This window comes from Ostrea edulis, chromosome 5, assembly GCF_947568905.1.
Source record: "Ostrea edulis chromosome 5, xbOstEdul1.1, whole genome shotgun sequence".
Taxonomy (NCBI): Eukaryota; Metazoa; Mollusca; class Bivalvia; order Ostreida; family Ostreidae; genus Ostrea; species Ostrea edulis.
The window spans coordinates 54,730,028-54,748,042 of record NC_079168.1 but is presented as its reverse complement, the minus strand read 5'-3'; the positions used below and the strand labels follow the sequence as shown (position 1 = coordinate 54,748,042).

General features: G+C 37.2%; 1 protein-coding gene and 1 long non-coding RNA gene across 2 annotated transcripts in view; one reads left to right on the top strand and one right to left on the bottom strand.

Moving 5' to 3' along the window:
• The first annotated feature begins 730 nt into the window (after positions 1-730).
• Positions 731-9,122, top strand: LOC125652120 (uncharacterized). The gene is made up of 3 exons (XR_007361487.2): positions 731-1,009; positions 5,367-7,126; positions 8,931-9,122. It is a non-coding gene; the product is annotated as an uncharacterized LOC125652120 (long non-coding RNA).
• A 5,306-nt stretch (positions 9,123-14,428) lies between these two features.
• LOC125651537 (uncharacterized) overlaps positions 14,429-18,015 on the bottom strand; it is an 86,225-nt gene continuing 82,638 nt past the window's right edge. The window contains exons 48-51 of the mRNA XM_056166102.1: positions 16,677-17,773; positions 16,462-16,503; positions 16,335-16,349; positions 14,429-15,695 (exon numbers count right to left, since the gene is read on the bottom strand). Coding sequence (XP_056022077.1) covers positions 14,759-15,695; positions 16,335-16,349; positions 16,462-16,503; positions 16,677-17,773 — 2,091 coding nt within the window. The 3' untranslated portion in view covers positions 14,429-14,758. The remainder of the gene's footprint in view (positions 15,696-16,334; positions 16,350-16,461; positions 16,504-16,676; positions 17,774-18,015) is intronic.

The window sequence follows — 18,015 nt, the reverse complement described above, 5'->3', positions numbered from 1 at the left end:
CAATGCAAGTGTCGCATATATTCAAGTCAAAATACACCAAGATGATAATGAAGGGCTATGAAACACTTTACACTCCTTTTCAGAAATAATTTAGATGTATATAAGTATGCATCTTTATGACTTGTACTTCAGTGTTCAGTGCATAATTACCGGTAGCGATCAAACAATGAAAGTGGAGTTCATTTTTTGAAATCAATAATTAGGTTTATTACAATCCACTTTTCTTCAAAACACATATTTGTATCCCGTGGGGATCCGGGTTAGAATAGTTCCTCAGTACCCCTTGCTTGTCGTAAGAGGCGACTAAATGGGGCGTTCCTTTGGATGAAACTGCAAAATTGAGTCCCATGAAAATTTAACGAATCCTTTGTATTAGATCTTTCAGGAAAGTAGAATGAGAAATAACTTTTTCTGCATCCCTATTCAGAATGAACACAAGCAGATCTTTTAACATCATTCTCGAACAATTGCAAACAAAGACTACGTGTTAATTCTAATTACATACATAATTGTGATATAATTGTATGTAATAATTCGCTATTGGCCTCAGATTAACAACAATTTTCTGTATTCGTCCCCTCGGTCAGCAATGGATATTATTAGATTTAATATATTCAGTTTGACACACCCTGTGTGTTAGGTCTACGTGACTTAATCTGCATACTACATCACAGATAGTACTCCCTGAGAAAGACCCCAATCATTAGCCAGATTTAACCCGAGCAACAAAGTCGATTTTCTATAGCTCCCTGGGAAGTCAGCAGAGGCTTATCGGGCGCGTTATTTCCATAAACATGTCACCTTTAAATCATTTTGAGCAGTCGCACAGAGTTCCCCGGTAGGAGGATCGAAAAAAAAAATGGAGAGTTCTGAAAACGACGATGTCTTAACTTCGGAACAGGCTCAAATTCTTACACCCAGGACGGATCGACAAGACCCCGAGGCAGCCACCGTCCTCTGATGAGGTCACCCGGTCTCCCTTTAGCAGACGCTGTACTGGATAACCCGGGTGAGTCTAGCATTTTCTATTTATACCAGATGGCTATTGGCCAATACAGATTACCTCGGCATCTGACTTATATAGGCTTTCATGTCCCTCACAAACTCTGGATGAAGATAGGGAAGGGACGATTTGTTAATTTGTCTATGCTACGCCGTCAAATCTGCTACAGAATTAGGGAGTCACAAGGGGAATTGCAATTGATTAGTAGGCTATGCAGTGGTGATTTTAGAGGCGGATGCACCCCTCCCCCATTTTTTCACCATAAATGTACAATACATTACTGACATGATATGTATAGCTAAAAACACAAATATGGTGGAGTGTTTTGGCTAATACTTGTCCTTGACACGCCCTCGTTCTTTTCTGAATTCCTGGATCGGCCACTGCTATGTTTAGTCAAGAGCCAGCAAAAGTCCTTTCTAAGCATTGAAAAATGGACATAGACATTTATGATTTACATGAGCATCATGCTTCAACAAAGCCAAAAGGCCCAAAATGCTCATATTCATATAACTTATTTAAATGTCATTATTGTGTTTTCGTATATGTATGGTCTAATCAAATTCCTCCTACTGGCAAGCTATTATGCAAGGTGAAGATAACGAACAGTGATCAATCTCATAACTCCTACAAGCAATATAAAATAGATAGTTGGGCAAACACGGACCCCTGGACACACCAGAGGTGGGATCAGGTGCCCAGGAGGAGTAAGCATCCCCTGTTGACCGGTCACACCCGCCGTGAGCCCCATATCCTGATCAGGTATAAAATTCTAATTATCATCTTTGTTGTCTGACTCTTGTTTCTTCAACTTTGCACCATTAACCCCCATCTACCCAACAATTCTGATAGCGGTTCCATATTTTTCTGTGTATTACCCATTGTTTAAAAACTGCAAATATTGAGTATGTTCTGGGAAGACCAAGTCTTACACGCTCTGTTTCCATATCCCACTAAAATACGTTGAATATCCTCTGCACCACATTATTCATCACAATGAATGAAAGGTGAAAATAACGAAGAGTAATCAATCTCATAACTCCTACAAGTAATACAAAATATAGTTGGACAAACACAGACCCCTGGATATACCAGAGATGGGATAAAATTTGTTATAAGTGAAACCAGCTCCTTGGAAACCTAACCACGACATACTAATTACTGTGTTTAACTGAGACAGCTACTGCTTGTTAATGTATTAAAGGTATGCTACTTTTGTCAAAATATCAAATGCAGGTGAGTACTGTGATGGAAAGATTGAATTACATGTTATTCATGAATTGATTTTGTACTTGGGGTCATCTGCCCTTGGATAATAAAGGGTAATAAAGGGAGAAAAAGGCTGATAATAGTATATTTTGGGGGAAGTTAACATTTAATGATTTCCCCTATGTCTGTAGCCGAAGTAGGGAGTCGGTGATGGTATGTGATGATTGTTTCTGCTTCAAAAGCTGGGGGGTCTCTCCCACCTGCTTCTAAAGTGGGGACTAAAATTCTAAAGTTGAAACAAAGTTAATCTTCTACAGTGGGACCCCCATCGAGGGCGGATGGATCCACATCCCCATCCCCTCACTTCAGTGAGGGGATGCTACAGGCTGGTGCATGTTATTGACTTATGTACATGTATATTCCTCACATGATAATTCCAAACCAGGTAGCACTACAGGAGACGGAGTGAGAAGGGCGGGTCTCCTTATCTCCTTACAACGCTGGCGTCCGTTCGATCGGGGTTAGAATAGGTCCTCAGTACCCCCTTGCTATATGCTTGTCATAATAGGCGACTAAATGGGGTGGTCCTTCGAATGAGACCGCAAAAACCGAGGTCCCATGTCGCAACAGGTGTGGCACGATAAAGATCCCTCCTTGCTTCATGGCCATACGCGCCGAGCTTAGGCCTAAATTTTGCGTCCCTTCACCGGCAGTGGTGACGTCTCCTTATGAGTGAAATATTCTCGATATTCAATCAATCAATTCAATCGGGTCTAGACACTGAATGCTTTACTCATCCCCCTTTTGATCCCTACAAGTTAAGTTAAAAGGTCGCACTGGGCGACTCTCCAGTTACCCCACAAAAATCATCATGTGACCAATATCTGTCCATTTATGTATCTCCCAAATGTATTATATTCATATGCATTTGTGATTACTTATGGACATCTATATTACAGGCCATTATGCTTTTTAATCATCCATGTCAATTTAGATATCTAACTATCAAAACGGATTCAATACTTGATGCACTCGCGGGTCATCACAACAATCGGTCTTCACATCAGAAGAAATTAAGGTTGGTTTGTCGGCTATCTTTAAATCATAATGAACGACGGTAATTTCGATTCTGATAAAAATATGGATATCACACCATATGCAACGTCACAACCGAGAGGTCGTCATTGTGTAGCACGAGGACTCGGCTCCGAAGCGGAGCAAACGCAGTGTCAGTGAATATAAAATCGATTTTCTCGTATACAAAATATTTCTGCAAAACTCATATTACAATGTACCTGGAGTGTCGTATATAGCTTTATATTGATCAGTCAAATTTGGCACCGAATTTCAGAAACGCGTACTTGCCCCCAAACACTTCTTGCGCGTAACAGATGATTTAAACCCATCTTTATCGGTTATTTCCTCTCTTAACCTACGTAATTTGATGGGTTTAAATCTGATTCATCAACTTCTACGTTGTACAGCTACTTGTGAAATGCGAAAGAAGTGTTTGAGGTAAGTAAGAGTTTCTGAAATTCGGTGATTGATGAAGATATATCTACGACACTCTATGCAATATGATGTTTGCAGAAATAGTGCACATTTTATGAGAAAATTGATTTCATACTCATTGATACTGCGTTTGCTCGGCTTCAAAGCCTAGCTCTCGTTATCCACAATGATGACTCCTCAGTTGTGACATCTACATGTACAAAGATAGAAAGGATTAATGAAGGAGAAGAGGCTTGGTTTTACAACTTGTGTTACCCGCCGCTTTTTTTCCGTAAAGAGTTTTTATATGAAAAAATGCATACATATAAGATAAAAGCTGCATTTCAAAATGTAGCAAGAATTAATAAGATGCATTTAAAATGCAAATTAAATATGCATTCATGGTATATAGAATAGAAAATTACAGTGCAGGTCTCTGATGAATAACTACATTACGATTGTTTTGAAACCGACATATTGTATACAAAGGGTTTGGAGTGTTACGATTGTTAGTATCAGGCCTCATACTGGACCAAAATACTGTCACAATCTGGATTGTTAATTCTTACATTTTTATTAGGTTTAGTGCTAGATATATTTGATATTCTTACATCATAAACGTATCTGTGTGTTGCTTTTGTTATACATCACTTTCATCACATGTTGCAAATCGTATTTATCAGTCTGTCAGTCTGTCGATGGTCAATAACATTGTTTTAATGTCAGCAAAATATGTGCAATTCAATTTTATTACTATGATTACAGTGGTTTTTGACCACTACGTTTAGTCAAATGCATTCATATTCAAAACAGGCAAGAAGAATGTCATTGTCTACTCTATAAATTAGTGCAACTGCGTACAATGAAAAATAACAAATAAAAAAGATTCTTGGGGTTCGTTGAAAGCTCACCACAAAGATACAAGACAATGTCATTCACATTGTATTGTTTTATATTACATGTACATGTAATGTATATAATGAAAACCATGTACTACACGTGACATTTCACAAGCAATCTACTTCTGTGAGTGAGTTAGGGTGCATAATTTTGATTGCATTAATGATGTGACATAATAGTAGTCGTATTCAATTTACACGTTATAATAGAATCCGAATAGGCTATGCTTTTTATGAATGGATTTTATGACTGATTGTTTATAATATTAACTGTAATTTCTGACTGGTATTCTATCATGAAAGAACCTTAAGCTGTATAAAATGTGTTGTATAACATAGGATTGTACATGTAATGTGTGTATGACATTATTCATGAATGTGATGTATGACAATACATGTATTTAGTGAACAAGTATTTATCATTAATTATCAATGTTGATTTACTAAAGGCACCATATAAAACATATATATAAGTATTATATATAGAACATCTCCCTTCATTTGTAGAAAGCTCCTAAATTGGAGAAACTCCCGACGTACATGTAAGATTGTTAATTTGTGAATGCTAGCTAAAAAAGATTTATATATATATTCTGCGATAATTTCTATTATCAAAGTCCAACAACAATGGAAATAATGATCAGAATCCAATACTTACATTTACACTTACAAATGTCTTGAAATATTGTGATACGGGAGTCTGCCCCCATCCGCCGGTAATTGGAGCTAACAAATGCCTTATCTCCTTTTTTCTCTCTATTTAGGCCTTTCTGAGTGTTCCATTAACCTCAGACATGACCAAGCTGAATGAGAAATCAAGGTCAACATTCAGGAAAAAATTGGTAAAGTTTTACTGCAAATTTAACAACAAAATTATATTTGATGGTCATAGTCATAGTCGTTTCGTGCATTATATATCGTAAACTATTTATTAGTATTAGCACCAGGATTTACTTGACTTTGTGAGTTTTTTATCAAATCATTTGAGAGGATCGGTAGTAATCTCTTCTTAGAGTAATCGTTCCTTACACTCGCATATACCTCTGTTAACGTCTCGAGGGTTTTTCAAGGTTCTTCTAAAACGGTACAAATGCTCAGATAAAATATAGTTTTGACTTTGGTTGCAAAATATGTGTAAATAAATCAGATTTAAAGTCTTTTGTGATACAAGAATGATTGAATTGTGTTGATTAACTGATTGTATATTAAACGTTCCGCTACGAGAATTTTTCAATGATATGGAGGCGTCACTATTGCCAGTGAAGAGCTGCAAAATTTAAATCTATGCCCGGCGCCTACGGTCTTTGAAAAGGGAGGGATCTTTATTTTACCACACTTGCTGTGACACGGGACCTCGGTTTTTGTGGTCACATCCGAATGACTGCCCCATTAAGTCGCTTCTTACAACAAGAAATGGGTACTCGGGACCTATTCTAACTAAGATCCTCACGGCATTGAATTGTGTTGAAACGTGGATATATAAATGCAGTTCGATTGCACTATATATTAGATATGCATTGTAATGGGAAATAAAAAGTTGCTTCACCTACATTTTCCTGATATTTCATCAAGTAGCTCTTAGATTTATATTTATCAACAGTGAAATAGTAGATTTACACATGGAATAACACTGCTAATTCTAAGACGTGGACAGAGGTATTTCTGAGTCTAATGAACGAGAACTCTGGGTAGCAATTGGCTCAGTAGATGTCCCACCAGATTCAGAAATTGATCTTGTTGATAATACATCAGGTTAGAGAACACGCTTTTTTGTAATACAGTTATTTATATTTGTGAAAGGTGAAGATAACGAACAGTGATCAGCCTCATAATAACTTCTATAAGCAATACAAAATATAGAGTTGGGCAAACACAGACTCCTAGATATACTAGAGGTGGGATCAGGTGTCTAGGAGGAGTAAGCATCTCCTGTCGACCGGTCACACCCGCAGTGAGTCCTATATCTTGATCAGGTAAACGGAGCTATCCGTAGTCAAAATCAGTGTGCCAAGAACGGCCTAACAATCAGTGATGCTTACTCCTCCTAGATCTCACCTCTGGTATATCCAGGGGTCCGTGTTTGCACAACTCTCTATTTCGTATTGCTTATAGGAGTTACTAGATTGATCCCTGTTCATTATCTTCATTTCTCATGAGAGCGCTACCTGAACCAACCACCATGAGAGCTGGCGATTATCTGAACATCGATGCAAAAGAAGAAACTGAACATCAGCTCACCGATGATGATATTATGCTGTTAGGGTCAAGGGTAGAAGTGTCTGACTGTGATGACGATCACGTCGACGATGAAGAAGTGAGTGACATCACCACGAAAGAAACAACAGACAGCATCACCACACTCATTAGTAATTTCGAGCAGAAACAGCAGCAACAGAAAATGATATGACAAACAGGAAATTCTTGGATCAACGTTGGACAATTAATACTGTTTCGACCGACTGCCAAACCCGGAAATCACGCCAAATGAAGTTGACCGAAGTAAAGGTGTGACGAAATGTGAATGGTAAATGATTGTGTTAGCACCTAATATCTAATTTATTTTTCAATTACATATAATGCTTAATTTTTTGTTTTAGTGCATGCGGTACACAGTTTTATACATGTTTGTAGTGCTACTATACATGTACAATATAAGCATATGCAAATAATCTGTTCATGTACATTTCAATTATAGTCCTTTGAAATGCATGTAAATGTTAACATTAGGATTTATTTGATAAAGCAAATGGTTAATGTGTTTGCTTTACTACGCATAAATAAAGTAAGCATATCGGTTACTTATGTAAAGATAGAAAATATTATTATATATTCTTCAGTTATGCGGACGCTTCATTCATCCGGACGATTTTCATGTGAACCAAAGTGTCCCGATTATCGAGGCACCATTGCACTGTCATGTTAGCATGTTGCCAATTTTTAAGAGTTATCTACCCTTTGTATTGTTTAATGTTGGCTAATGTAATTTTTGGAGGACCATTGTCAGTTGCAACTAAGAAATTCTATGATTGAAGTATGAATTTAATGTTAATCCAATAACCTAATTTGAATTTTTGTTTAACCTTCATGATGATGTTTTACTTTTAAAAGTTAAGCTCACTAATATGATTTGATAATGTTAAGTAGTCTATTCTGATAGTTGCTCAAAATGAATTATTTCCTAGCTCGCCCTTCGAAGATATTACTCTTCCAATACACAAGTTTTCGCCCTTTCTGAAAAATAGACATATTACAAGTCTGATTATGACTTATGCCATTTTTGGAAGGCTCTTGTCAATTGTAACTATGCAATTAATTTCCTGATATGTGGGTCATTATACGGTACTGGTGATAATACAATACAACCTATCATTGGATCAAATGGTGTCTGACGTGTTTCATACCGATTGTTAGGCCGTTCTTGGCACACTGATTTTGACTACGGATAACTCCGTTTACCTGATCAAGATATAGGGCTCACGGCGGGTGTGACCGGTCGTCAGGGGATGCTTACTCCTCCTAGACACCTGATCCCACCTCTGGTATATCCAGGGGTCCGTGTTTGCCCAACTCTATATTTTGTATTACTTATAGGAGTTATGAATGTCATCACTGTTCGTTATCTTCACTTTTCATAAGAGTTCCTTATTGGCAACCTTGAATCGATGTGTCAATGACCATAGTCACAAGCCACGCCTATTGTCTACGTTTACACTACGTCAATGCCGTTGCTCTATGAGTAAAAGAAATTGCGTACTCGTAGCGGAATAATCGGAGGATTGCCGATTGAGAACAAACTATACACTTTTTAGGTGTTGTAACTAATGAACGTTTCTTTGTTGACTTCAATGGTGTAATACATTTACCATATAATACTTTTTATATCAAATTTAGTCTTTCAGATTTTAACACATCTACTTTACCCGATTTTCCTCATCAAGTTTGAGAATACGATTAAGTTTAATAACACATGATTTGCAAGCGTAACCACTGCTGTTAATGTGAACTTTATTTAATAAATACTTATAAACTGTAGGTACTACCGGACTCATTAACTGTGGCTAGCGACAATGCAAATGACGAGTAATGGGTTTCAATAGAAATTAAGCAGAATACATACAGTAAACTTAGTGTAAATATTTATCTATGAAACACTTAGAGATCTAATATTCTTCTCGTGATTTTATAAACAAATAATGCAGATAATGAATTATTGATGAAAAAAAATAAAGGCTATTATGACTTCATAGATACTGGTTTTATGTGTAGTAAACAAATAATGGAGACTACAATTACACTGCAAGGTTATTTGTTTTGATCCATATTTGTAGGTAAGCTGGATTCTCTAAACACTATAAAGATGAATGGACTCGATTGTGACAGACAAGGAGTGTCCTAGTGAATGACTCTAAATTCATGTTTGAAGCCGGAGACATTATTCAGTGCATTGATGCCAATAAAGTGAAAAAGAATTTTGATTGGGCCCCGGGTATCTAGGCTTAAATACTATCTTATAAATCAAATTTTACCTTGCATTTTCTTTTCATTTTTACCTCACCGAAAAGACCAAGTGAGCTATTCTGATCACCTGTTGTACGTCGTCTGTCTGTAAACTTTTCACATTTTCATTTTCCTCTCCAGAACCACTGGTCCAAATTTAATCCAACTAAGAACACATCATCCATGGGAAAAGGGAATTCAAGTTTGTTAAAATGAAGGGCCATGCCCCCTTCAAACGGGCGATAATTACAAAAATGCAAAACTAGGGTGGGTTTGGTTAAAAATCTTCACAAGAACCACTGGGCCAGAAAATTTGACATTTACATGAAAGCTTACTGATATAGTGGAAATTCAAATTTATATAGGGAAAATCTTTACACATCTTCTCAAGAACCACTGGGCCAGAGAAGATGACAATTAGATGAAAGCTGTCTGATACGGTTATGAGATTGATCACTGTTCCTTATCAACACCTTTCATAGCACAGATTGAATTTTTTTCAAATCAGGGCCCTGAGGGTAGGATGTGGCCACAATAGGGGACTAAAGTTATACATGTGAATATAAAGGGGAATCTTTAGAAATCTACTTAAGATCCACTATGCCAGAAAAATTGACATTTTCATGAATACTTCTTGATATCTGCATAGGCAACATTCTTAGTCATAAAAACATTCAGTCCTGTGTTCCAACTTATTTCAAGTTCAGATCCCACCCAGTATTTCCTACAAGTATACTTCTACTATTGCATCCAGGCTTTTTAATTATAAACAGTGCCTATATATAGACCATCTTGTACTTAATCCACCTACGTGTTCTTGTTCTTCATCTACTTTCAACTATAGTCCAGTTGGACATGTCATTACTGGTGGTGTTGATATAGTTGAAAATGAGAACCTCAAATCATTTATTCTAAAAGGTCCTAAATACAGAGAACCTCAGTCTTTCAATAGGCGACAGAACTTCATCTTTCTTATGAATTATGTCGACGATTATGCCAGACGATGGGCTAAATATGAAAAAAAAAACTTGCTACATTGTCAGCATGGACTAAAAGTATAAGAGGAATATTAAAATCCCGCATTAGACATATTAAAACAAAACGACGTACTTGGCATTAACCCCGCCTTTGGTAATCGTACTTGTACTCCAATTGCCCTTTCAAAAGATGAAATTCTTCAGAACCATGCTTCAGTTTTAGTCACATTTGGTATCCCATTCGGTGGGTCAAATGAATATGCGTTACCGTACCTATACTGGATTACTAAACTACATAAAAACCCTTACAGACGTGGATACATCGCTAGATGCAGTGGGTTCTCTGCCAAACCCTTATCTTTGCTCTTCACGGAAATGTTAATAGCTGTGAAGGAGAAACTTCAAACTTACTGTGCGGCTACATATGCCGGGAGTGGTGTAAGTCGAGTTTGGGTTCTGGGGGATTCTGGGGAGCTTTCGGTAGACTTGAGGTCGCAGAACTTTTCTCGGATCAACAACATCAAAACCTATGACTTCTCAACTCTTTACACGACCATTCCTCACGATAAATTAAAGACTAGACTTTTTTTAAATGATAGACAGTTGCTTCTTCAACAAAATGGAAAACAGACATATTCATATCTAGTGATCAGTCATCCAAAAACATACTTTGTTAAACATCACTCTGATTCCACGCACAAGTATTCTGAAGCTAAAATAGAAAATATGCTACAGTTCCTCATTGACAATATCTTTGTTGTCTTTGGTGATCAGGTCTTCCAACAGTCTGTTGGAATTGCCAAGGGCACTAATTGTGCTCCTTTGTTAGCTGAGCTGTTTTTATATTAATATGAAGCAGAATTTATTCCGAAACTTCTATGTGAGAAGAAAATATCTCTTGCTGTGGCCTTCAATTCGACATTTAGATATATCGACGACGTTTTATCAATTAACAATAACTTTCATTCATATGTCGATTCGATATATCTCTGCGACCTCGAAATAAAAGACATCACAGAGTCGTCCACTTCTGTTTCATACTTCGATATTTTATTGAAAGTAGATATTAACGGTAAACTGGCGGCTCAACTTTAAGACAAACAGGATGATTTCAGCACCTCCATCGTCAACTTCCCATATATATGTAGTAATATTCCATTATCACCTGCATATAGTGTTTATATCTCTCAACTGATTCGATATGCAAGAGCTTGTTCTGTGTATGGTCAGTTTTTTAATCGAGACAAACTATTTACAAACAGGTTGATGGTACAGGGGTTCGTTTAAAGTCAGCATTTCGCAAATTCTATGGTCGTTATAATGATCTAGTTTGCCAATACAACCTATTACTGATCAAATGCTGTCTGACGTGTTTCATACCGATTGTTAGACCATTCGTGACACAGTAATTTTGACTACGGATAACTCCGTTTACCTGATCAAGATATAGGGCTCACGGCGGGTGTGACCGGTCGACAGGGGATGCTTACTCCTCATAGAAACCGATTCCACCTCCGGTGTGTCCAGGGATCCGTGTTTGCCCAACTCTCTATTTTGTATTCCTTATGGGATTTATGAGATTGATCACTGTTCGTTATCCTCATCTTTCATAGAACAGATTCAAGTTTGTTCAAATCATGCTCCCATGGGCTAGGGTGGGGCCACAGTTGGGGATAAAACATTTACATTCGAATAGGAATTGGAAAATCTTCTCAAGAACCACGAGAAAAGTTGAAATTTAGACGACAGTTTCCTGACATAATGCAGATTCAAAATTATTCAAAGCATGGTCGTTCCGGGGGTAGGGTGGGGCCAGAATAGGGGATCAAAATTTTATATGTGAGTAAATAGGGAAAATCTTTAAAATTCTACTAAAAAAAACACACGGCTAGAAAAGTTCAGATTTACATACATGTAAAAGCTTCCTGACTCAGATTTGATCCAAGTTCGTATAATTCATGGTCCCCGAGGGTAGGATGTGGCCAGAATGCAAGATCAAAGTGTTAAATGCTTATGTATTGGGAAAATCTTTAAAAATATTTCTTGAACAATATAAGATAAGGCTTTTATATTTTGCAAATACGTTTTCCAAGGAGATACCTTTCATGTGAAGGAATGCTGTGTGATCATGTGACCTTTTTGTGGGAGTTTGACCTACTTATCATAAAAATCTGACCGATACAATACATTGTATGTCCTGAACTATTTAAGGTAAATCTTTCACATCCCGTACAATGTATATGGATGTATTCCTTATGGCAAGACCGTTAATTTGATATCATGATATTTGGCCTTATGACCTTGGAGTAAGGGTTTGCCTTACTTTTAAGAAAAAATAACCTATTAGATATATTCACAACTAATTTTAGGTGGTGCTTTCATATTGTTTATATAGAATCTTTATGGCAAGACATTGTACACAATGGTGTTTGATATTTTGACTTTGAAATCTTTACTTTTTAAGATAACCCTTAATCTCCTGATGCAGTTAAGGTAGGACTTTCATATTTTGTATATAGGTTCTTTATGTACACAATATTTTTAAACTTAACCTTGTGACGTTGACCTTATAGTTTGACCTACTTTTAATAAAACCCTTGCCTATCTAATATCTCTTAACTATTTAAGACTGAACTTTCATACCTGTATTCTGTACCAGGTATATAGTTTTCGTATGCCAAGGTCTTCATCAATGGCATTGTGACCTTGGTCCTATAGAGAACAGTATGATCAGGTTAGTCATATTGGTGTTGAGATATCTCTGAGTTATGTGAATTCATTTCCTGTATCACTGATCCCGTGCACCCATGGCTGTTTATCGAGATAATCAACACTTTGATATAGATTTTTGTACTAAAAATACCGTGGCAGATGGCGATAGCGAATTTGGCGTTTTAGAGAGAATTTTAAGTAATAGGAAAAACGTTATTAGAAAAATACGGCGTTATAACGAAAATGGCGATGAATTGAGTGGCGATAATTAACTGTATGATACACTGCCTGTTTGACAATTTTGTCCAAAGCTTGTCAAGAGCATTATGCCATTGAACTATTATCATACAACATGTAATTAGAATAATCATCTTGTGGGAAATCCTATATTATACAGGTTTAGTTTTGGCGAATTTAGAGACTGTTGCATTTTCCCATGATTTTGCTTTGCAATATTCCGTGTTTTTCACTAAATACCCTTTTTAGAATATCTACGTAGTCTTTCGTAATCAGGTCTTCCAACAGTCTTTTGGAAATCCCATGGACACCAATTCATAGCTGACCTGTTTTTATATTCTTATGAAGCAGAGTTTATTCAAAAGCTTCAACACGACATTTAGATATATCGAAAACGATTCGTCTATTACCAATAATGATTTTCACTCATGTATCGATTCCATATATCAATGTAAGCTCGACAGAGTCCACGTCTGCTTCGGACTTTGATATTTTATTGACAATGAATAGTACCGGTAACGGCAAACTAAAAACTCAACTTTATGACAAACGGGGCGATTTCGGCTTCTCCGTCGTCGGTTTCCCGTGTCTGTGTGCCAATATTCCATTGTTGCCTACATGGGGTGTTTGTGTTTCTCCACTGATGTGATATGCAAGAGGTTGTTCTGCGTATGATCAGTTTTCAAATCTAGGCGGGCTCTTGGTGGACAGATTTGTGTTGCGGGGATTTCGGCAATCTCGTTTGGGGTCGGCGTTTCGCGGATTCTAGGGTCTTTGTAGTGGTATGGTTTGCCTATGCATCCTGCCATTGGTTTAAATGCTGTCTGACGTGTTTTATACCGATTGTTGGGCTGTTCTTGGAACACTGATTTCGACTACGGATTAATTCGTTTACCAGGTCGGGACGTGTGACTCAGGGTTGGTTTTATCGGTCGACAGGTGATGTTTACTCCTCCTGGGCATCTGAGTTATGAGATTGATCACTGTTCGTTATCTTCACAACCGCCGCAATGGTCTAGAGGTAGAGCGTTCGCCCTGCATGCGGAAGGCATCAGGTGAGGATATCACGGATCCTGGGATATGACCTTAAAACGGATATCCCGTGTCACAGTAGGTGTCGCTCGCAAAAGAACCCTCACTGCTCAATGGCCATAAGAGCCGAGCATAGGCCTAAATTTTAAGCCCTTAACCGGTCTTGTTGACGTCTCCATATGAGTGAAAAGTTAAACAAGATACAATCAACAAACATTATCTTCACCTTTGACTTATCGTCTGTATTGTGATTGATACTCACATTCTCAACTCGATCTGACTGTTCTGGCTGTTTCTTTGCTACGTCTTTGACAAATTTGAATAGAAAAGATTAATAAAAGTTTTTTTTAAAAGGAAAGAAACTCAGAAAATATTTGTTAGAAGAATTTTAATAGACTATGAATAATGATTCTAGCACATGTACATATAATTAAGCTACATATTCGTCAAACAGTTAGATATGGGTATTGGCGCTATTGTTTGCTAAAACTTTCGCAAAACTATAAGATATATATTTTTAACACAAATTCACTATATGTGATCAAACGTAATTTCACCTACACCCTAGTGAAGTATATGAAATTGTAAAAGTTTGAAAATAAGACATATATAACGAAGTCAGTAATGCAAATAGCAGTGAATGTAGGGGTAAACATTCTGTAATTAAGATTATACACAGTGTAGTTTCAATTCAATAAGTCTCAGATTGAGAGAGGGTTGAAGTCGTCTTCTGCAGAGGTACCAATTGGCGTGACAGTCACATTTCTATCGATTTCGTCGTCCAGCTCTGATTGTATACGGGATGGATACTCGGACGACTTGACTCTTAGAATAGTGGATAATGGTTCACTCTGATTACTAAAATTTATTTTTTCCGAGGCAAAATGTTTTACAAAATTTGATGTGGGTGTGGTTTTCATGGTGTGGGTTTCTTGATCTGAACTGCTCTTTTCGATTGTTTTACCATGGTAAATCTGCGCTGTGTGGGTAAACTCTCGTATATTTGCCTGTTCGTTTTCTCTATATTGGGATTGCATAGTTTTTTCGCCAGTTTTCATCCCATCAGAACTTTGTGTTTTTTCTGAAGAGAGATCTTCAGAATGATTATTACTAACGGGACAAGATGTGCTGGCATTAATATTTCTGTGACTTTTTACGTTTGCAAATAAATCGTCGACATATGCTGACTGCTGTAGTAACTTCTTTCCGAGGTTAGACTTGGCCTGGGTTTTCTTTTCTTCAAGCATTCCGATTTCTAATGCTTTTTTAGTTGCTCCAATGATCTCTTCATCGGAGGAATCCATGTCGTTGACGTCAGGCGAGTAAGCGTCATTTCCATAGAAAACTAGATCCCAGTACGGAACCCTCATCATCGGTTTCTTGACACGTTGCCATAATTTTCTATAGAATGGTTTGTCGTGTACAATCTGCTCTTTTGTTTGACCTAAGGGTTGTTCAGGATCTATATGTGTAGCCTTTTCAGATAACTTCCCTTCGATGTTTCTCTGGTAATCATCATGACTTCGTTTGACTGAATGTCCAACTGATGGCTTGCAAGGATCGTCAAGTGGCAATTTATTTTCTGGGTTGTCCGATTGATCCTTTATTGGATAGGATGGGAAGTTTGTGGTACCAATTCTGTAAAAGTATGTTAGGCAGTTTCAATTTTGTATTATTAAGATATTCCAAGAACTTAACTACATGGATTAAAATATGTATTTGTACCGGTAATTTTAGGACTTAAACAATGTTACGTGTACATCCAAGTTGAATATAACGAACAGTGATCAATCTCATAACTCCTATAAGCAATACAAAATAGATAGATGGGCAAACACAGACCCCTGGACACACCAGAGGTGGGATCAGCCGTCAGACAGCATTTGACCTAATGCGAGGTTGTACTGACGAACTAGATCGTTATAACGACCATAGAATTTGCGAAATGCTAATTTCAATCGAGACTGTTGAAATCCCTGTACCATCAACTTGTTTGTCAGTAGCTTACCTCGATTTAAAAACTGACTATACGCAGAACAAGCTCTTGCATATCGAATCAGTTGAGATATATAAACATCATCTGCAGGTGATAATGGAATATTGCTACATAAATTTGGGAAGTTGACGATGGATAAGCTGAAATCATCCCCTTTGTCATACAGTTGAGTTGTCAGTTTGCCGTTAATGTCTACTTTCAATAAAATATCTAAGTATGAAGCAAAAGGGACATGTAATAGCGCTTCTTAATAGTTTTATTAAGGAATTATAAATACTCACGTAATGTGGTCTTCACTGAAAAAGTAAAATATTATAGAAACATTTTAAACAAACACTTGGTGAAACAGAAGTATCTCAATCATTATACTGAAGTAAATAGTATATTTTATCGAGAATTGGTACTTACCATTCATCAAATGCGTCGCCATATGGAGAGGGAGATATTTGTCTAAAACCAGATATATAAGTACATGAAAAGTCAACATGTATGTACATGTAGATAAATAAAAAAGGTTTTAGGTCACCTGAGTCACGTTTAACTTATATTAAGGTGAGTAATAAGACCGGTAGGCCTCTTTATTACAATACATACAAATCAAGATTTTAGATTCAAAATTTTACCTGTTGTTCTTCGTTTTGCATCTGAAACATCGATATGAAATGACAACCAGGATTATCGATAGTAGTGCGGCTACTACAAGACAAGCAAGGGCCTCAGGTTTGATGACGCAGTCGTAACTGTTGATTTTGTCTTCACAGTTATAGAGGTCACCACAAGGTTGTTGTAGACATTCATTAATTTCATTTTCACACCATACACCCTGGTATCCTGGGTAACATATACACTTGTAGGAATCAAATGATGCAGATCGTGAAGTATCTTCACATGGTAGAGAGTCATTGAATTTAGGGGAACAGAAGCCATGGACACAAGGAGACCATAGAATAAAGATATGGATTTCCAAACGCTCAGTGTAATAGTTGTGACTGTCAAATCCTAAGATATAGTAAAAGAAATCGCCATGGAATTTTTTGTTGATGACCATGTCTGCTGAATATTCTTGCTGTGTCCTTATCGCCATATGCCCGAACGTTATATTAAGAAAAAATGTACCATCGGATGGCGTTGTTGTAATATTGACGTCAGCTGTGTTTGTTACGCTTGAAAGGAAAGAAAGGGTTTCACTTTCGTCGACATCCGCAAATCCGAAGTCGATCAAATAATGAGATGTTTTATTCCCTTCAAAAATGAGTGTTAAACTTTTATTTCTTACTACATCATATGAAGAGTCATTGTATAGAAAACCAAACACTGGCATGTCGTTCACCTCTGCAACTTCAATTCTAAGAGTTTTCTCTACGACCGCAGGATTTCTAGCACCATCTGTCAATGAAATCACAATGCTGTCATTCCCAAAAAAGTTTTCCTTGGGCCGATACGTCAAGCTACCATTTGATGACAGATTTGCGAAACCCATTTCTGGTGTTTTTAGAAGATAAAACTGAACAGAATCCAGATCATCATCATGATAAGGTATCTGAAAATCAATAATCGACGTGTCCTCCGATATCATCACAGTATCGATATCTATCTCCGGTGGGGAGTTGTAAAAGGACGTGTTCATGACCGTCAATGTGTATTGGTAAGGGTTTGTCATTGATACTACAGTAGATCTTTTGCTTCTTGACGAGGACTTTCGAAAGGTATTTTGGCATATCTGTAATGAGTCATAGTATGAGTGAAATACGCACACATTACAAGAAAATGACTCTCAGAAATGTTATTGAAAAAGCCATTTGTTCTATATGAACAAATGAAGTTAATCAACAGTGACCAATCTCATAAATTACATAAAGATTAAGAGAAGGGCAAACACTGACGCTGGATATAGCGGAGGTAGGGTCAGGTGCCTAGGATGAGTAAACATCCCCTGTCGACCGATCACAACCGCCATGAGCC